This window comes from Schistocerca gregaria, chromosome X, assembly GCF_023897955.1.
Source record: "Schistocerca gregaria isolate iqSchGreg1 chromosome X, iqSchGreg1.2, whole genome shotgun sequence".
Classification (NCBI taxonomy): Eukaryota; Metazoa; Arthropoda; class Insecta; order Orthoptera; family Acrididae; genus Schistocerca; species Schistocerca gregaria.
This window is the reverse complement of record NC_064931.1, coordinates 44606386-44628582: the sequence shown is the minus strand read 5'-3', so window position 1 is coordinate 44628582 and position 22197 is coordinate 44606386. Positions and strand designations below refer to the sequence as shown.

Below are 22197 nucleotides of genomic sequence, written 5' to 3'. Positions count from 1 at the left end.
AGAATCAGATCAACTATATTTGTATCCATATAATTGTGCAGACTGGCATGTGTATCAACAATTCAGTTCACCAATGTGCTATATTCTTGGTTGGTACCTTGCAGTTTTCTAATGGACTGAGGTGATATCTTGTGAACATTTTCCTGCCATCACGTCCCATGATTTTAAGCATGAATTTGCAGATTTGTCTCATTAGGAAAACATAGAAAGGCGTGTGTGGCACGTAAAGCATTTGACAACTGCAGTGTTAGAAGGAAAACATTCTTATGTATACCATCTAAAGAAAAGTTATCCCCAAGTAACTTACACCTTCACTTGAGAAGGGTCTGTTTTGAGTGAATGCCTCAATAAAATAAAATAAAAAAATATTTTGGCAAGAAGTGCTGTAATGATTTGCTTATGGATCTTTCTACTGTGTGTGCTATATTGTTGACAATGCTGAAATTTGTATTGTTGATTAGATGTTGCAAGAGCCGCAAGCAGAACATAAGTCATTTATTGGAAACCACATGCAGGAGGGAGATCACATGGATCTGCTTCTACTCACCTTAAAAATATTATAGTATCAAAGTTATGTGCAAGTAACATAGGCTTAACCCTTAGGGGCTGCACTTTTGTTCTTTGGCTTTGACACATATCTTTTATGAGTCAATTGGAAATTGTTTTAGTAAAATAAAACCAGGAGAAAACAGTTTTTTGACCTCCCCCCCCCCCCCCCCCCCCCCCCCCGCCCAACCCCCTCTCTCAATCTCGCTCCACCAAAAAAAAGAAAAAAAGAAAAAGAAAGAAAGAAACTGAAAGTCCCTTCAGGTCGCAACGATACAGTCATCAACAAAAATTACTTAATGAGATGTCGCTTCTGTTATTGACACATGAAAATACCTTGCATTGGAAACTCTTTGAATGAGTGAATGCGGTCTTGATTATGTATTATAAATAGCACACTTGTCACATCTCCTTTGACTAAAGGAGTTAAGATTTGCTTATTGGTATCACTGCTAACTTCAAATTTAATTGCAGGCTGTGGAGAATTAAGTATTTTGTTGATGTGATTTGTTGGTTGTTTGGCCTGTGAATTATTGAGTCTGAATTCTTTAAGAACCTGGCCTGTTTCAACATCAGTACTTTTTTTCACTTGATGTACCAATGTCAGTTGTAAAATCATCCTGTTGCAACACTAAAATCTACTAATCTTTCAACTGTCTTGCTGTAGTCCATCCTGCAAAAACGTGAAGCTATAGGCCTGGCGGGGCTTAAAAGTATAGATTTTTTTATACAAAAATTTTCAAAACATCTTACATATTTTCTGAACAATTATTAGCACAACTAGGCTTACTATAAAGTGGGGAAATCCCAAATTGTCACAGGAAACTCCCAGAATCAGGCACAGAACGACAACCACCCAACCACACCCAACCAAATAGAGGAGGGATTTGTGCACTGAAATTTAAGCAGCCCTGGAGCTACCAATAATACAGTGTGTTAACAGCATACGAAACTAAGAATACACAGAACTGTCAGACCTCAAACAATGGAGAATATGATCCGCCATTTTTCTTCAAGGACGACTCAGAATCCCCTTCAGATCTTAATAGGGTAAAGTGGCTGGGTTCCATTTGCATTGGTGTCACTACTACTGTGCCAATGTCAGTGTCTTCAATATCACTTAACTCATAATTAATGGTAGCATTATTACCCTCACTATCGTTACTACTGTTCATGTGTGCGTTAGCAGAGATTGTTATGTCATTATGTGAATTAAGCGTCTGCTACTAAATATTTTTCTTCTGATGTTTGAATTGTGTAGTTCAGTGTGAGTGTAACATTCTTATTTTGTAGAATATTTTGCTGAAGTCCAAATGAGTTTGATGTCTTATAGGCATGAGTAATTTAAGAACTGAATATCGATGTTTGGCGCAGATGTTATGAATTTTTGAATGTTTCAGATGTGTGTTCATTGCGTTTGATTAGAAATTACATTTTTTATTTGTATGTAGCTTCATCAGAAAGAAAACCTCTTTGTGGAAGTAAGTTTATTTCTTTTTAAGAAAATTTGGCTTAACTTTAATATTGTGATAAGAAGTTTTGCTGTCCCTAAAACAGTTTGATAGGATATTTGGGATTAATTTGCTTCTGAGCTATTCCTCAAAGTTTCCTGTCATTGTGCAATCAGAAGATTTTATCACGAAAGCTATGCATTGAATGTAGCACTACCAGCATGTACAGTAGTATTTCACTTTGTCTTACAAACGAGAAGCAAGAAAGCCCTTATCCTACAACTGTAAGATGATGATTAGCATAGAACAAGTTCATGTAAGTCTAATCCAGATCATCCACAAATATCACAGGCCTCGCACCAGTTCTGTATCTCTGAATGACTCATAAATATTGCAAGTTGTCTGCGAATATCATTCTTTTCCTTAAATAATTTCTGCGTGTTAGCTGTTTCACTGTGTCTGAATCATAAACCATTAATCACGTTTCATGGAGTTCACAATTCAGTTTGTGAAAATCGTACATTTTCTGTTTACCAAATTCAGTTTCCAAATTCCTAATGGTTTGTTATTTGGTGTGGTAAATGATCCAACTTCCGTATCGGCTCTATGACTCTCTCTCACAATGTGTTTGAGAATGAAACTTGCTACTCACCATATAGTGGAGATGATGAATTGACTGTGGTTTCAGTTTTCTGAGACTGCAAATGTGTGTAAGTCGTGTTTGTGCGCATTCTCTCTCTCTCTCTCTCTCTCTCTCTCTCTCTCTCTCTCTGTGTGTGTGTGTGTGTGTGTGTGTGTGTGTGTGTGTGTGTGTGTGTGTTGCTGACAAAGGCCTTAATGGCCGAAAGCGATAATAGTGTGAATCTTTTTGTTGTGCCTATCGTGACTCGGCCTCTCTGCTATATGCTGAGAAGGATAGTAAAGTTATTTGTTTCATTTTGGACAGGATTTAGACAACTGTCCTGATTGTCTTCTTCAATTGTGCTAAACAGTAATGTTGTTTCTGTTCACTGTTCGTGATTCTGTCAACAATGTGTAGCAATTCCTAGTGCTGATAGCTGTGCACTGTGATATATCTTTCTGTCCCTGTTCAACAGCTGAGGAAAATGACAGATTGCTGGTAAAGGCAATCCCCCCTCCCACACACACACACCAAAACTGTTCCATAAACTATTGAAAAATGTGATGGAAAGATTCTTGAAAGTTGTGATCAATGTAACTTTTAATATTGTATGCAATATGACTGAATGCATCATCCTGATGGGGTAATCCTTTGTTTTGAGAATTCTTACGTTGTATGAAATGAGCATACGTAGTCTCAATAGCCATTCTTAGTGGCTCCTATCAACTGTAACTATACAGAACGATAATAAATATGATTAGTTTCATGAGAGAAGTCATATTGCACCTATATGGATCTAGCACCATATTGTGCAGGGCATGGTTGACAAGGATCCATTGCCACATGCAGTCTGTGCTGCATCTAAGTGCTTCAGTACAAGCTGACCAGTACTATGACTCTTCACATCAAACTAAATGTTGATAGTCTTCTGTGATTCAAAATCTCAGGCAAAATGCTGCATCCTTAGCAAAGTCACTTGTTGGATCTCGTGTGTAAAGCGGAAGCTTGCAAAAAATTCACCGTACTATTAGAGAACAAATTTAGTATCCCTTTCATTATGGTAACTGACCTGTTGAAGCAATGTGCTCGTGCTGCTTGCTGCGTGCCAAAATCACAAAGCACCTGTAGTTTACCACTGTACTTATAATGACTCTGTGGTAATATAACTTTTTCACTACACATTTTGCACACTGGTTATAAAGTGGCAATACAATCAGGCGACATGAAAGAAATGTCACATTGGCAAGATGTGCACTACAGGCTTGGAAATGCAAATGATTAGCATTTTAGTCCAACCATATAAAGTAGGTAAGTGTTACACCAATCTACCCTCTGTATATTTGTACACCAATCTACACTCTGTATATACAGAAAGTACACAGAGAATTTATCAGTCAGAAGTAACATTTGAATGTTGTTTACATGTGAGAATATTGTATTATGCCTGATGTAAGGAGAAACATCTATCACACGTTTGAATTTGACAGCAGAAGGATTGTGGCCAATTGAGACTACAATTTATTGTTATTGCTGGTGGCATTGGTTAGGATCCCACGGCTGCCATATGAATATGCAATAAATGGGTTCTTGGAGGGCCATATTCAATGCTGTGGAGGATTTCATGTGAGCAGCACCTAAGTTTTTTGAGGCGATTGCTAATTCTGCATACAGCATCACAAATGCGAGATTGCACTTTTCATTATCATACAGGCCCATCGTCTTGTGTGATGGTATGTGGTGCCATTGGGTACACAGCAGAACTATATTTGGTTTGCATAGCCAATAATTTGGATGGTAGCCATTACAATCTGATCTGTTAAGGGTGGTTTCTGTGACCTGTCTTTGTGGTCTCCATGACATCTTTCAGTGAGACAGTGCACATTTTCTATGCTACCCTACTTTGGAGGATGTCGATCTGCTGCGTTGACCAGCACATTCTCCAGATTTCTCACACATAGAAAACGAATGATCAGAGGTTGCCAAGAGACTTGCATGCCACTACTCTCCAGCTGCTATGATTGATGAACTCTGGCTTAGTTGTACCAGCATAGACTGAATCCAGCTCATTCCATCTCAATGATCAGTTGTGTTAGAGCCATAGTTGTTGCCATAAGTGGCACCTCTATTTATTAAATTTCACAGCTACAAATTTAATCGTGTATTCTTCGTACTGTTCTGTACACATACAGTAAGTAAAATTTAGTTATTTACTATCCTTCTGGTGTTGCAATTGTAATTAGAAGCAGTTTAGTTTGCAATGGAACAATCTGTTGTCTGACAAACAGGGTCATGCATTGCTTGCTTTGGTTGTTCCCATCGTGTTGCCATTAGTAACCTGTTTCCTCTTCACTTTGTAATAGCTAGTGGATTTGGGATGCAGGTCGATGTCATGCAGTGCCAATCAAAGAGCCTGAAATTCTAAATTGCATTATTACTGGTCGCCACTGTGACTCACCACAGGAAGTGACAGGATGGCTGAGTTTTCCATTGGCGTCGTGTGTGTTGTTGCCCTGCACTGCTGACTAGAGAACAGTGTCAGCCAGGCAGTGGCTCAGGACTCATCTGCTGTATCAACTGTTTCCACTCTTCACCAGGCTAGCTCACCTCACAACATTCTGAAAGCTATTTGTTATTTTGTAAGGCAGGACACCAGTGATTGGTTGTGGCTGATGCTAACTGCAAACGACTTCCTACTTTGCACATTTCTGATGTGGTCAGTGAGCTATGTTGCCCTCCCTATTTTCAAGGCCGACCCTAGGGTCATCACAAACCCATGGAAAATAAAGTTCCCTGGCGGTTGGCCCAGTTGAATTTGATCCATCTTCAATCAAGATTGCTCTTACCACATTATTTCCTTATGGGCTATATGTTCAAAGCTTTGTTTGTTGCTTTTTAACTTAAAAACTTGCAGTTATTGTTCCTGCTACTGTCATATGACTCTGGGGATCCAGTGCACCGGAATTTGAACAGTGGCTGGCTTCAAACTTCATCTTGTGTTGTGATATTGTACACATAAACAAGGAGTGTGCTTGGCAGAGTAAGTGACATAAAAGTACTTGGTATGACAATGGTCCAGATTGTTTCTCTCTTGTACTGATTCTCCCTGTACTGATCCACATGCTGCATCAATGTTTCCATGGAGATTCGCCCCTCTTGCTCATTAATGAGTTAGTCTACGGACTTAATCAGCTTGAGTTCTAAAGTGTGGTTTAACATAGATTTGTGGCTGGTAACAGGTCATTAGGTTCATCTGGCCAATGCAACTGAGGCTGCAAATTGCTCAGGTGGATTATTCTCATAACTTTGTCTGGTAGACAGAAAGTAGGTCCCACTATTTCACGTGATGTCCTGCTTATAAGCAATCCACTTCTGTCTAGCTCCAGTCTTTTTACTGCCATGAGCTCCCCTTGTTCATAGAAACTGGCTACTACTATCACTTGATTGAAGGTAGAGTAAAACCAGTGTGCCTCAAACTGCTGGAACAAACACAAAACTAAAATCTGCTCCTATCTTCTTTCTCACATTTTCCTTCCATCCCAACCTGACAATTCCTCCAATAACTTCTGGGTTCCTGCGAAACAGTTTCAAGTGTCTCATGTGTGCAAGTGATGTCCTCTTTGGCAACTGGATTTAAACGTACATTTGTGACATAGGTTCGACAACTTGACATGGCTCCTGACATTTTCCAAAAAAAAAATTCTTCGTCTTCTCCTTTGGAGTGTGAGAAGTTAACATCATTATCAATTGGCCAACCTTTTATTGCGGCATTCTTGCTGTGCGGCTCACTGCTTCTTTTTGCTTTTCTAGTGCCGTGGAATTAGCTTTGTTCGCCCTCTTCCATATTTCCCTTATCACTCTCATGAACTCCTTAACAGATTATCCTGTGTCACCCTTCTTGTCTCTTAACATGTCGAATGGTGATGGCATCTTACAACAATATACCACCTCGTAAAGCGAGAATCCTGTATCCGTGTGCTGCTTTGAGTGATATGCTGCGACCACATACTTTAAACAATTATCTCAAGTCACATGGTGTGCATCCACATAGTATCCTACCATCTTCCATATAGTTCTGTAAATTTTTATCCGTTCTTCCATTAGCTTGGGGAAGAAGAGGACTCATTCTCAGTGTTTTTCACACACAACATCCTACAGAATCCCTTGAACAGATCAGACAGAAAGTCTGTTCCCTGAGCCATCATCATCATCTCAAGTGCCTCAAACTTGAGTATCCAGTTGTTTCCTAGTGTGTGCACCACTGTTTCTGCCTGTTGGTTGAGCATTGCGACCATTTCGTCATATCTTGAAAGGTGGTCTATAAGCATATGTATGTATTTATTCCCAGCAGGTGTTTTGTTGAAACGACCTACAATTGAAACAGTAGTAATTCTTCAGATGACCTCTACAATGGCAGTTTTTCTGACAAAAAATCACTCTCTATACACACTGAACACAGTTTCACACATATTGCTCCATCTCTGCCTTCTTATTCCTCCAACAGTACCCCTCCGCTACTCTGCTGTTAGTAGGCCTACATAGCCCATGATATGCTAACACATAATCACGTCTCCCATTCTACTCCTCTCTCTGTAAAGTAACACATCATATACACAAGACTGATTGTTCTTGAAACTGCATACAGTTGTCATCCATTTTCTGTGCTGTCTGCTATTCCTTAAGCTCATTGCCTCCTATTTGTAATACTGCTACTTTCCCACTCAATCCATCTGTGTTTCTTTTAGGGTTTATGTATGACCAAAAAATGAAATTCAGTTGTACCGCCAGTAGTGTAACTTCATCAACCATTTCAACACTGCGTGATCCGATACCACTTGAAACTTGTTCCTATAGTGATAACAGTTGAACTAGGTGATTTCATAGATAAGGCTCAAACTTTCCTTTTCTGTCATGGATTAATTCTTCTTTCCTGAGTTCATTTAGCTTGATGCATAGGCCATCATATGTGATACGCCATGAAGTTCTTGAGACAACACACAACCAAGTGCATGGTTGGATGCATCGCATGACAGAATGAATTCCTTATTGAAATTTGGAAACACATAAGATTGGACTCAACATCATAGCTACTTTCAGTGTCTCAAAAGTACAATGAAAATCCTCTGACCAAATAAATTAAATTCGCAGCCCTCAGTCTCAAAAATATCTCCCATATGCGTCTCATATGTGTTTCTCCATATCACTGGCAAAGACAATTATATCGTGAAGATATACCATGCATTGATGTGGTTTCAACCCTTTGAGAACTTCGTCCAGCAACTTCTGAAACATCACGGGTGCATTTTTCAAGTACAAAGGTATCCTTCTGAATTGATTATGTCCCTACAGTGAAGAAAACTGGCCGAAATAATGCACTATGGTTGGCCCGCTAGATGGCGCTGTCATAAGTCAAGCGTATATCAACTGCGTTTTTTAAATAGGGACCCTCATTTTTTATACATATTCGTGTAGTAACTAAAGAAATATGAATATTTTAGTTGGAACTCTTTTTTTCGCTTTATGATAGATGGCGCTGTAATAGTTACAAACGTATAAGTACGTGGTACACATAACATCCCACCAGTGCGGGCGGTATTTGCTTCGTGATACATTACCCGTGTTAAAATGGACTGTTTACCAATTGCGGAAAAGGTCGATATCGCTTTGATGTATGGCTATTGTGATCAAAATGCCCAATGGGCGCGTGCTATGTATGCTGCTCGGTATCCTGGACGACATCGTCCAAGTGACCAGACCTTTCGCTGGATAGTTAAGGAAACAGGAAGTGTTCAGCCACATGTGAAACGTCAACAACGACCTGCAAAAATTGATGATGCCCAAGTAGGTGTTTTAGCTGCTGTTGTGGCTAATCCTCACATCAGCAGCAGACAAATTGCATGAGAATCGGGAATCTCAAAAATGTGAGAATGCTACATCAATATCAATTGCACCCGTACCATATTTCTATGCAGCAGGAATTGCATGGCGACGACTTTGAACATCGTGTACAATTCTGCCACTGGGCACAAGAGAAATTACGGGACGATGACAGATTTTTTGCACACGTTCTATTTAGCGACGAAGCATCATTCACCAACAGCGGTAACGTAAACCTGCATAATATGCACTATTTGGCAGCAGAAAATCCACGATGGCTGTTACAAGTGGAACATCAGCGACCTTGGGGGGGTTAATGTACGGTGCAGCATTATGAGAGGAAGGATAATTGGCCCCCATCTTATCGATGGCAATCTAAATGTTGCCACGTATGCTGATTTCCTACGTAATGTTCTACCGATGTTTCACTGCATGACAGAATGGCGATGTACTTCCAACATGATTGATGTCCAGCACATAGCTTGTGTGCAGTTGAAGTGGTATTGAAAAGCATATTTCATGACAGGTGGATTGGTTGTCGAAGCACCATACCATGGCCCACACGTTCACCAGTTCACAAAGGTACATGTATCTCATTGGAACAACCTCCGTTCTGTATTTTACTTTAAAAAACCTATCTCTTATCAGTTGTTCATCTGAAATTGTGAGCTATATGTTTGTGACTATTACAGCACCATCTATCACAGAGCAAAAAAGGGGTCCAACTAAAACATTCATATTTCTTTTTGTACTACACGAATATGTAATAAAAAATGGGGATTCCTATTTTAAAAAATGCAGTTGATATCCGTTAGACCCTTGGCAGCGTCATATAGTGGGCCAACCATAGCTCCACCTGCTTTCCCTCTTCAAGCTAGACAAGTTTCACCCTTTGTAGTTTTTCCGTTTGACACTTATTTTGTGACATATTTGGCCTGTATTATAATAAAATTATAATATTATACAAGAATTGTCTACAGCTAATAACATAGGAAAATGTGTTATTACCTCAGTGAGACATGCCTCTGACTTCTTATTGAAGTTTGAAGTGATCTGTTGTACTCCGGTGGCCACAAAATGAAACACGACAGCTGCTAAACAGAGGCTGGAGCTCTCACAATCTTTACTGTTCGGAGCTACACGGAAAAGTAGTGTAGGGGAATTGTGGCAAATTAAAAACCAAACCCTCACAATCGTGCAGGCCACAGTGGACAGAGAGAAAATATGGTGTAGACTATTAGGAATTTGTGTTCAGATGCTTGAGTGAAGAGAAAACAAGTCTCCCTAGAAATTACACTATGGATTTTTGCATGAATTTTCATAGCCAAATGGAAAAGTGGGATATCAAATTGACCAGCTTGAGGTCTGCTTTTGCAAGACTTGATTGTGTGAAAGTAATCATGCTACTTAATAGAAACTTAATTAGTGGTTCAAGGCAAAACTGAAATTCTTCACGAACAGCTGCTACTAGCTATGTAAATGCAGTATCAAAAAAATGTCAAATCACAGCATAAATTCTAACTCCTCCTGCATTCTCTCCATCTGTATGCTCTCATTAATAATAGAATACCAACTGATATTTCAATATATTATATTTCATGATTTCTTGACAAAACTGAAATAAAAAAAGTTTGGAAAAAAAGTCAAATGTTTTGTTAAAAGATTTCTCTAAAGTAAGAAATAAAATAGACTTGAGAAACATTCGATACATCTTTGAATGTTGCTTGAAATTGTATACAGCAATGAAATCATGTAAGGAGATGACTGACAAGGGAACATTTGCAAGAGTAAATAAATGATATTTGTGAAAATTGAAGGTTGTCTAGAGGGGCCAAAATAATTCCAACATCAAATGCCGTGTACGTCCAACGGCTGTACCTCTGCTGTCAAGCTCTTTGGTTTCACCAGGTGAACAAGTATCTTGTCTTTGGTACTATGCATTAAACAGTTCTTTCACATTGACCACCCCCAAGAATTTAACAATAATACAAGATTTTGCTCCCTTGCTGGGAAAGAAAACCGGTTTCAGATATCATTTCACCTGATCAGACATTTGTTTACCATATTTTGACACTGTCAGAAGGACATTTGGGGATTTAAAGAGAGAGTCGTGGTCAAAACTCACCATTAGTTTCTTTAAAATGTATATAAAGGCAGGTGGTCTGTATGAGAAAACCATTTTGAGCATTGTACCTGAGTACAAGAAACTACTTCATCTGGTCATCATGAAGCATTTGACAGTACAGGAACAGCTGTGGGACATATACGAACAATGGTGGTCGAGGTTAGACTTATTCTGCGCACCTAAGTCATGCATTCTCCAACAGCAAATGAGTGTTCAGTAGTGTTTTGGGTGCTCTGCTGTGAATCTCGTAGCCAGTGCCAGCATTAAATGTGATGGTAGTGAGTTATTTAGTGAATTTTTATTCCATTTGTTGCAAGTTTTGGTGGGAGCAAGCAATAAATTCTGGATACACAAGTGTGAGATATGATTTACAGGATACAATTAATCCACTTGGTCACACTATCAGTCCTGGATGGTATGAATTGTGCGAACAGGGGCATTGTTGTCTTGGAATGCACCATCACCATTGGGGAACAAACATTGGACTATGGGATGGACCTGATCATCCACAATGGTCACATAAGACTTGTGCAACCAAATTACTTTCTTCCATTGCTCCAGGTTTTATTGCTTCAGTATCACACTTTCATCACTGATGAGTTGGTTTGGAATTACAGATCCTGCACTCCGTCCTGTGGAGCTCCATTGTTTTAGTGCTGGTATTGACTTTCACAACCATCGTATTCCTATTTTTGTCACTATCCTTTTCAGTGACTGTCCTTCATGATCACTCAAGACACACTTTTTCTACTTTTCCTGTATGTAGTATAAATCTTTGATATGGTGCCTCTTGAAACACCAAACACTTCAGCTACTTTGGTTACACAGGCATCCACCTTAAAAGCACCAACAATTTACCCACGTTCTAATGCTCTGAGCTGAGGCATCATGCACCAACTACTATATGGAACACTGCTCTGACTACGACTGACACTAGCAACGTATTGGACAGTGCACAGGTGCCATTCTTGGTCAGCCAAAACAGTGAAACCTGCAGGCTTGGTTAGCATCTGTATTTATGTTCAGGAATGCATTTACTCTCCTTTTTTTTTTTTTTCTCTCCTTTTTTTTTTTTTTTTTTTTTTTTTTTTTTTTTTTTTTTTTTTTTCCCCCCTCTGTAGGTATTGGCAGATAGAATACAATGGGCTGAGTAACATCATTAATTCCATATGTCAGAGTATCTTAATCTACAAAAATAAGGCATATGATACACGTGCAAACTGCAGCTCCTGTATTATGTTCTCCTGAACACACGTCATTCCGTATTTCAAGTGAATAATTATGCTATTTTTCTATAAATTAAATATCTCAGCATTGCTTGATTATGTGTGCCGCTTAGTTGTTAGTAACGTATTTAGAGAGTTTTGGATTTTCCAGCTATTTTCATATAAATTGCTTAATTTATTTTCACGTTTTTTTTTCTCAGATAAAAAGCTTTCTGGAAAATCTAAAGATGAGCAAATGGCTGAAAAGCAACAAGAACTGGAGAAAAGGTTGCAGCATGTGTCTGGTCAGTTAGGCTCAGCAAAGAAGCATGCAAGAAAAGGTAACTGCAGTGAACATTCGCCAGTACTGACATGCAAAGCTTTGCAATACTTAAGTAATTCTTGAATCTGGATTGATATAGAATCTGCTGTTATCTGTTTTGTGTGTACTTAGGAGCAATAGAATTACACACACACACACACACACACACACACACACACATACACACACATACACACACACACACACACACACACACACGCCTAGTAGAATGTGCCACACTCAAGGCCCCCTCATGTTTGTGAAGTGTTCCCAAAACCATTCTGACACAATTCAGATGTTTTGTATTGTCATACCAAAATTACGGATCACCCTTGGACTGCTGTAGGTAAATAATCAGATGCAAAGACTACAGCAACTTTCTGCACTGTACACCAGTGAGATTTTATGGCAGACTCCATTTCAAATCGTGTAAATACCACCCACACTAAAATACCTCCGTCACTTGCCATGATGCATAACCTCCTTAGGGTGTATATGCCCTGGAAAATCCGCAAAAAATGCAGGGATTGTTTCATCTTGGAAAACCGAAAATTGTTTTAGAGTTCCAGGAATTTTTCATTGTTTTAATTCTAAGTTGATTTTTTGTAATTTTAACTGTTAGGAATTGATACTCTAACAAAGAATTTTGCTTTAGCCTATTGCTGCAGAATAACACTCCAGTAATAAAACATAAACAAGATAATAACACCATAATAAAACTTTAGGTCCAAAGAAAATATGCCGTCTTCAACAAAACACAATGTACATGCAAGTGTCTGATGATAGCAAAATGTATTGAAGGCTTTAGGACAAGGACAATGCAATACTTCTTAACACCAAAGTCTTTAATGTGAGCATGACATGACAACTATTTGCATTTCTAACAGTTCACGAGGAAATATTGCGAATGGTGACTTGAGAAGCATTACTTTCAAAGTAAATTTCCTTTTATTCAAGACAAATTATGTTTGGTGTGAGAATGTGTGATGAATGTCTTAGATCACAGCAGACATGACTCTCCTTCAAAATTTAACACTTTGAGGACCAGCCACCTTGCAAAATTCTGGGCCCAGAGGACCAGCCATTTACGTCATTTAGCCCTATTTGAAATTTCACTGACACATTTGCGTTTGATATATCTAACAGGGTAACACACACTTAAAAAGACCAAGCTTCAAAGTTAGTTTTTCATTATTATTTCATAGATTACAAATCATGCAATAACGAGTAACGAGGGCAAAAAGAATACACAAAAATCGAAGTGCTCGACGAAACTTGTATTCAACCAGGTAACCCACAAAATGTTCAGTGTACAGAAGTGAAATTTATAATTGAGCTTGCAATAAATATTCAGATGCTGCAATTAAAGTTGTTCTCGTAGGATCCTACATAACAATGCAAAATAAATAAATAAATCATGGCTGATATTGCATTTGAAAGCTTAGCTTTTCTTGTAAGTATGTTAATTCAAACCATTAACTTACACTGTTTGTGTGTTGGCACTACATAACAGTGAGGTTACTATTGGCTGACTACATCATGTGCCCTGTGCACTGAATATCTGCTGCCACTGACTGATGAAATCACGTGACATGAGCTATAGTGTGCCGCACAACACAAAATCAGTTTCTGCTCTTTGGAAGCTACCGTACTGTATTTGGTGGAATTCACTGATAAAATGTGCAGTATACGTGTTGCTGCACTTCAAAGATCTTACCAAAAGACTTTTTTGCTGCATTTCGTTTACTAAAGTGCCCAGCAGTTCTATGCTGGTGTTAATCTTTACCATTCAAATGACTGGAAAGTTTTACAGCTCCGAGGGAAAGTGTATTTTCACTTGGTAAAAAGTGTATATTTAACTGGAAAACATGGGATTTATTTATTTTTCTTTTAATTTTTTATTTTGTTTTATTTATTTGTCTGCATATACACCTTGCTCTTGTTGTTTTCAGCATATTTTAAGCTTGACATTCATATTTGCCAATATTTACTCTTACATATCAATCTGTATCACCTTTTTCCATGACTGTAGCCTCCAGTGGTGGTGTTCCTGCACCTATTATAATCTCTGTGCTTTGGTGTGATTGGAGATATTTATTTGGGGCAGTGCCTTCTGTGCCCCATAGTTATGTGAGACACTGTCCACTCGCATTATTGTGACCTCCTGTCAGGAGCCTGAACAACCACTGTTTACCATGTGGACCACTGTGAGGTGTGCAGGAAGAGTCAGTGAGCGAGCAACTGGTAGATACCGTCGTGCCGAAGGAAAAACAAACTGCATGTACGGGTAGGCATGGTCCCCAAGGATAGATGCATACTTACGTTAATCCATTGTGCCTTCCATAACGGCAAAATCACCCAGGGAATACCCTCTGGCATAAACCCTTCTGACAGTTGTTGCAGGGTTTTTTCTTTCAGACGTTTCATGCTATACATGCCAGTGGCCTTCTGTCCAATGGAGCATAAACGTGATTCGTCTGAAAAGGCCACCTTACACCTCTCGGTGGATGTCCAGTTGTTGTTTTGTGGTGCAGATTCCAGCCTTTGTCATTGATGAGACAACGTTGGTAGCCCCTTGGTTCATCTGAGCAGTCAGTTGCTCAACAGTCATACATCTATTCACCCATATACATGTCCGCTGCTGTCATTCATGGCCCTGTGGGGTACCATAGGTGCCTTGACACCAGTTCTGGATAGCTCCAATTTGCCATGTATGGTATACTTTAATCAAGGTGGCACACAAACAGTTGCAAACTTCATTTCGGAAATGTTTCCACCCTTGGCCCGAAAGCTAATGATCCTGCCCTCTTGAACATCAGATAAATTGCTCCATTTCCACATTACAACTACTGCACTGTTTTGAACTAAGGCACTGGTCACATTAATGTGACTGGGCCATGTATTTTTAACTTTTATGGCTGCTTATCGATTTATGTTGTCCAATATTTAGTTATTTAGTTGCCAAGTGGTTTTCTGCACTTTAGCCTGCCAGATCACCATTACAATTAGTGGTAATTGACACTAACCTGTCATCAGTTTGTTGCTCACTGCATTTTATTCTGAAAGTGACTGATTTCCCCAAATCGATGTATGGTACACTCTTGACGCAGCACCTGCATGACTTTGGAAATACTGTGTGTCCCTACAATCTGATCACTGTAAAATGTTTTGATGCCACACTTTTGCCCATCCTGCTTAAAAGACATGACCTAGTCAATCTGGTAAGATATACCATACTGCAACTGCATAGTTTGCTCATAGGCACATGTTGTTTTGTTTCTTTTTATTAACTTTTTGTTTAACAGAAATCTGTTGAAGTAATTCTGCTTTAACGTTGATCACTAATCTTTGAATGAATTTTTAATTGTGTATTCCATTATTAGGATTTAACTTTGTAATATTGATTAAAAAAAAGAATTGAGTCGGTTCTTTGGAGAGAGATTTAGTCTATATGTTTTTTGAAGTGGACATATTGGGAGAGAATGAATTTGGTAAGGTTAAGCAAATAAATAAATAAATAAAAAGTACTTATCTAGTGCTGTTTAAAAAATGAAACTGTTGCAGTACCTTTGTTATAAAGTTGTGTCATTATGGAGCTCAATGCCTCATAGAAAATTCTTCAATGGATACATTGAAAACCATTGCTAATAACATTAACACAGCAACTTGATATGTATTGCATGCCAGTTCAATAGCTCAAACTTAAGTTTTTGACAATAATGGAAATTTCTGGTTGGCAAAATATATAAAAGAAGGGAATCCCCCCACCCAGCCCCCAACAGACCCCAGGGCCATTTAATTCAGTTGCTGATGAATGTTGAGCATCAGATATAATACACCAATCTTTTTGAAGTTTCAGTTTACATTCTGTAATTTACTTAGATACTTATTCCTCCTAGTTCATGTTTACATTCCCCTTTGCTTAACAAAGATAACTATTATATAATAATCCTTTCCATCTATTCCTCTTCTACTTCCTTCATTGGTCATACTAATGCTTCATTAATATAAAAGCGTGTTGTCATTCGAAAAATAAATTTGTGTTTCAGATGAGAGCAGATCAATTGATGGTGCCGGTGGACCAGCACATCTTTCAGCCTCCACTTCAAGCAGTTCAGACACAGACTCTAGCACCTCAAGTCTTTCTAGTAGCTCGACTGACACTAGTGATTCAGAAGCAGGTTAGGTGTTATTAGAAACTGTACAAATCGACTTTTTGAAGGAAAGAAAAGAAGAAAAAAAATGATGTGGGTCATTCCATCAGCCTCTGTCTTTGGCTTTTATTTGTTTTAATACATTTCAGTATCGGTCTCGTTTTAACACTGTTACTATTTGTAACAGCTATTCTCATTTTCCAGTGACGGTGTAGTTTTTATAATCTCATGAAGCAGTATTGTTGCAATTAAGTATTGATGTGAAAATGACTTTGGCATAAATATTTATTTTTTATGCTCAATAATTTCTTAAAGAGAAACAAAGACATTGTATTATCAAAGAGTACATGTATTAGGTGCCCGCAATTATTTTTTGTGATTTGTATGGACCTTAACATATGTGGATTATAGTGTCTCTTTAAGTGAACTTAAGATGTTGCTTCTTCTGTATATAAGTAAATGTAAGATAAGAGCTAGTGTGACTCCTACGGCGTAGTGTGAACTAGCCATAATGCTTCATGCAGATTCGAGTGAGAGGAAGAGCAACTTCAAAATAAATGTACTATGAGTTTTATAGTTTTTGTTGTCAAAAGTAAAGCTATTTGTTATCATTATTTTGCATATTTTAAGACAGTTGTTATATTACTAACTGTGTAATCAAATGTTTGTTTTGTGACAATCTGTGTAATTCAAACTCAACTTCTTCAATCCATTTGGATACTTCCTGTCCTTGCACAGGAAAGGCTCAAACTGTTCATTGACATCGTTGACTGTTTCGTAAAGTAACTGCAGAACACGTACATTTCATTTTCATTTTAGCTTTCATAATTGCTGTTTGACAGTGTTTTCTGATTGTTATTTCTGATGGGAAATATTTTTTTATTAATATTTTGTCATCAATTCCCCTCCTTCCCCATCCCCGTGCCGCCATAACCCACCACTCCTCATTTTTATGCCTCGTTACGTATCATTTACACTTATTTTTCTGTTCATTTTAGTCAGTATCAGTCGTGACTCGTCTGCGTGAGAGTGGTTCTACATGAAAGCTTAGTTTTTACCATGTGAAATAATAGTGCATAATAAATTAGTGTTTTTGTGTGCAAGATTCTCAGTTGTATGATTTTTGATGACTTCGTGTGGAATGACCCATATATTTTAACCAATGCAATAATAGATAGGACATAAAGTGACTATTAGCACTATGCTGATGAACACCATTTTGTCAGTTTTTGCTGCAAACTTTTCTTCCATAAGGATGCAGGACCCATTGAATCACATTTTTAATGCTTGTAGATAGTTTGCAGAAAAAACAGTCAGTATTATTTGTATACACACAGAATTGTAGACTGTTTTTAATCTGAACTTTTTAAATATTTGTTACAAATCAGGAATCGTGAATTCCTGCTGTACTCATAATTTTTTTTAATTTTTTTTTATTTTATTTTTGTCAAAGAGCCATATTTTCATCTGGAGAATTTGTTTGATAACTGAGATCATTGCATTTAATATAGCAGCATAACGTCTTTGCTGGAACATTATTTTGATACAGGAAAATTGATGCAATGTGAGAGTTTCTGATCTGGAGACTTGTGTGTGTTATCATTGTCTGTTTCATAGAATTGTTCAGATTCAGATGGAACATTAGTGATACCAAGCATTTGAAATAACATGTTCAATACATATTTTACTCATTTTTGTACTCATGTCTTTTGTGATAATGAAATATTCTTCTTATGTAAGTTCACATACTGTGATATTTTCTGTAGAATTGCACACACTGCAGCTTTTTCCAAATTTTTACTGGTTCTGATGGCACAGGTTATTTCCCATTTTTCATTATAGCCCTTCTCTACCAGACACTGTATTTATGACATTCCATTTCATCGTCAGTATTTAGGGTTTGTTAGCCAGTAGTTGTTTCACAGTCTATGATTATTATTATGATGATGATGATTATTATTACTATTAGTGATTCTCAACAAAAAAGGGAACACCAGTCATGTCTGATGTATCTATGTCTCTTTGAAATTACTGTTTAATTAAATATTTGTACCTGAATGAAGAAGATCTATGCATTTGCCATGTTTTGAATAAAATAACTGCCACACTTCCTCAGTTTTGTGGGTAACTGAAATAGGAATACCTCTTTTTATTCCTGTGGAAGAGCTGATACATGGTATTCCTCTCAAAGAATGTATTTTTTTTTCATTATTTTGACATTCAAGCTATCATAAAATTGTTCTAAATGTCTTCAGAACTTAACAACCAAAACTTTGATATAACCTTGTTTTAATGAAGACAAAATGTTTACATTGCGAGATAATTTGGCAGTGAATGTGTAATAGTTCTATGTTTGTCCCTCAAACTTTCGTAACTGCTTGCAGTTCAGATTTGTGTCCCTCATAAAACATTTAAAAGGTGATACTGCATCATCCTATAAGGTATAAAGGGAACCAGCACTCACAACCTCAAAGATTTTGTGTTCAGTATGCTCTACATAAAAGTAAAAATAGTTGTGAGTGGTTATGGCATATGTGACTAATTTTCAACACAGTAGCTTTACATGTTCTCTCATTGCTTCCTTATGGACATTTTTTACTGCCAAATACTATTGATCAGTATATGTGCTACTGGTTGCTGCAGCTTCACATTCACTTCTGGGAAGTGCTTGTGATAATAGTGAGATTAGTATTTTCAGTTATTGTTGATGCAGGATCAAATTTCAGGGAACATTAGTGTTATTTTTATCTTATTTATTTTTAATTTTCATTTAGTGTGCTTTTGGTTAATCAGTTACTGTGCATTTTATACAGTTATCTGTATTTTATTCAATAGTCAATATGAATAGCTTGATGAGTGTTGTGACAGTTGAATCAGTAATTATTTGAGTAGTTTGTACATATTGATCATCTATTTCATGGAGTTCATCTCAGGCAATTTCATATAATAAAAGCACCATGTAAGTGGTTATATGTAATAACCAGCAACTTGTGTGATACGTTTTGTCTGTTGCACTGATATCTTTAGATGATAAACATACTTTATTATTTGAGGGTTGTGAATAAATGTCTCTGTGAATTATTTTTTTATGTGAGTAATATCCAGCAAAGCAGGACAGCAGATCAAATGCTCTGTGTTTAGATACCTGTTGAAGACTAAGAAAGTGAAGTGTATGAACCACATTTAAACAATTAAAAAAAAAAAAAGAAAACAACGATAAGCAATAGGTACCTGCTAAGCATGTCATCGTGACTCGTAGCAAGGTACATTTGAATGGCTGTGAATGTAATAGTGCACTCATAATTGAAGCTAAGTCTTCGAAGTTTGGTGTTGCTGGATTTTGAATTCTTATTTTTGCAACACTAAAAATATAGGTGTAATATGCAATGATTGTAAACTTCATTTGTGATTACCATAAATTTACAGTTTACTTTTTAGATGTTTATAGAAATATTTGTACATTTCATTTCTTGTAAACATTTTACTAAGATTTGTATATGATTCTTTAATCCATGGAAATAATTGTGCAGTTCATTTGCTTTGTATGTGGATGAGTGTGTGAACACATGCCTTTGTACTTGTTCATCTACATATTTTAAATCAGACACCTGTATTTTCCCAATTGATTTCCCCTGCTAGTGTAGCATCAGCTATACAACCTGTGCACATGTAATCTTTTTAACATCGTTCATGCTCTTTTTTTCTTTTTTTGCTTATACATTTAACAACTAGCTGATGCGTGTTTTACAAAAGATGTGTTTGCCCATAAGAATGCATATTCTTATACAAGTGGCAGCCATGGAATACTACATATGTGGTAGATCTGGCTACTGAAGATTTGTTATAGTTTGTCTTCTCACCTTCGGTATTTTTCATTGCAAATCTGTAATAAGAGTGTGTAAACACATGCACACTCCTTGCAAAAATACCAGTACAGCCAAAAGCACCATGAATAAGCTCCTGCTGTTTCTCATATTTTCAAGACCAAAGCTTATTTTCATAGAACACACACACACACACACACACACACACACAAAAGGAGTATTTTGGGGGGGGGGGGGGGGGGGGGAGAGTGAGTAGAAAATGTCTGTCAGAAGTTGGAGAGTACAAAGTAAATGCGAAAGGCAGAGGAACCCAAGCAACTAATTTATGAAAATGTGTAAAACAGGCAATATATTGCTACTTCAGATTTGAGAGCTTTGTTGCCTTACAGTATCTTTAGAATGGGGTTAGCACAGCATCTGTTTTGCAATACCTTTCTCCACTTCACATTTAAGTCTCATTTAAAAACGCCAAATATAGCTCATTATTTGATATAAATATTTTTGTAGCTGAAAACGTGCTCATTCTCCCCAGTTTGGAAATTATTTCTTTATTTTGACTATAATCTGTAGGTTCCTTTTTTTTAACTTAGTGGTTACATTATTATTATTTATCATTTGTCTCATGGCAGCAGTATGATACAATTTTTTCTCACTATTGGTGCTTTTGTGGCAGAGAAAAGTGCCTTGCTCTTCAGGTTGATGATGTGTTCATGGAAAGCAAAACAAATTACAATGGTGCTCCCATATCAAAATCATTTACTGCTGTTTATTCATAAATTTGTTTTGTCTGTGTTGAAGACAGGGTTTAAATTATCAACGTCTGTTAGGAGTCGTACTCCCTCTCTCGTGTTAAGAAGGTTTTTTTTCCTCCCTGTAAAAAGTTATACCATCAATTGCTTTGCAATTTGTGCTGGTGATACATCATTTGTAGTCCTGTACTCTGAGATAACTATAAACTATTTTGGTTAGTATGTCTTCTGAAATTCACTTCTTAGACTATGTTCGTCATGCCTAAAAAATCTAGAAAGAACAAGATGTAACTATTGTGATGTGATGTTGGGCTTCATTGAGTGGAGAATAGCAATGCAGAACATGGTGGCATTGTCCTGTATTTTGTTAAAGATCTGCCTCCCTAGAACCTTCCCAGTGAATTATCCATCCTGCTCACAGTACTCCCAGTCCTTTCCCCAAGATTATACTTTTCAATAACTGCAGTTTGCAAATAACCAGTCACTGCTTTATGATCAGATTTGTCCCTTTTATTTTCATTGTATATTTTACATTTGTCCTTCTACTACTTCTTTATGTAAGTCTTAGTGTGTCATTTTCTTTGCTTTTAAGTTAATGTATTAATGTTTTTCTTAAGGTAGGGTAGTCTAATAAGACGAACCTGTACAGCTGATTTATGATGAAAAAAGGATCTCCCAGGAACTGTGCAGAAAATGTGGCACACAGTGTTACATATTTTAAGAGGCATTCCATGTGCAGATGGTTACAGTCTTTGAAACACGGCATGGATTTACTGTTTTCTCAAATTTCTTCATTTTAAAGCTATGTGAAAACGCCAAGGTTGCAGTGGACAATCAGCTGTTCAAACAGCAAATTTTTTGTGCTCTACTATGAAGAGGAAGGGGGTTGTGAAATGTTTACAATAAGCAAATGACTTAAAAACAGGTCGTATTTATGTGTGGGACACTAAAACATATTGAACTCCAATGAGAGTTTGTTGTTATCTTGCTAATGTGAAGTCATGATGGCGGTTACCTAACTGCAGTGATTTTTGTATTGGTCTCTGTTTATTTGGAAGAATATATTAAAGAGAAAAGAAATCATTGTGTTTCACTTGACAACTGCTTTCAAATCCCTTTGTACTTCAAAAAGTTAAAAAAGAGTTCTGTCAGTTAACCATGGAAACATAATTACCTAAAATGTTTGTATAACTATTTTCGCAAGGAATACAAGAAAAATTTTCTTCAAAGCAAATTTGAAGTTTTTGTAGATGACTGTGATGCATTCTGGAAAAACTTTCTTTTTACACAAAATTCACATCAGTAGCACTGAATCATTAAAGTAA

General features: G+C 37.3%; 1 protein-coding gene across 9 annotated transcripts in view; it reads left to right on the top strand.

Moving 5' to 3' along the window:
• LOC126297387 (homeotic protein female sterile-like) overlaps positions 1 to 21952 on the top strand; it is a 242152-nt gene extending 220200 nt beyond the window's left edge. For all 9 annotated transcript variants that reach the window (XM_049988124.1, XM_049988127.1, XM_049988120.1 and 6 more), the window contains 2 exons: positions 12045 to 12164; positions 16195 to 21952. In XM_049988124.1, the coding sequence (XP_049844081.1) occupies positions 12045 to 12164; positions 16195 to 16331 (257 nt within the window). In that variant the 3' untranslated portion in view covers positions 16332 to 21952. The remainder of the gene's footprint in view (positions 1 to 12044; positions 12165 to 16194) is intronic.
• Positions 21953 to 22197: the final 245 nt, after the last annotated feature.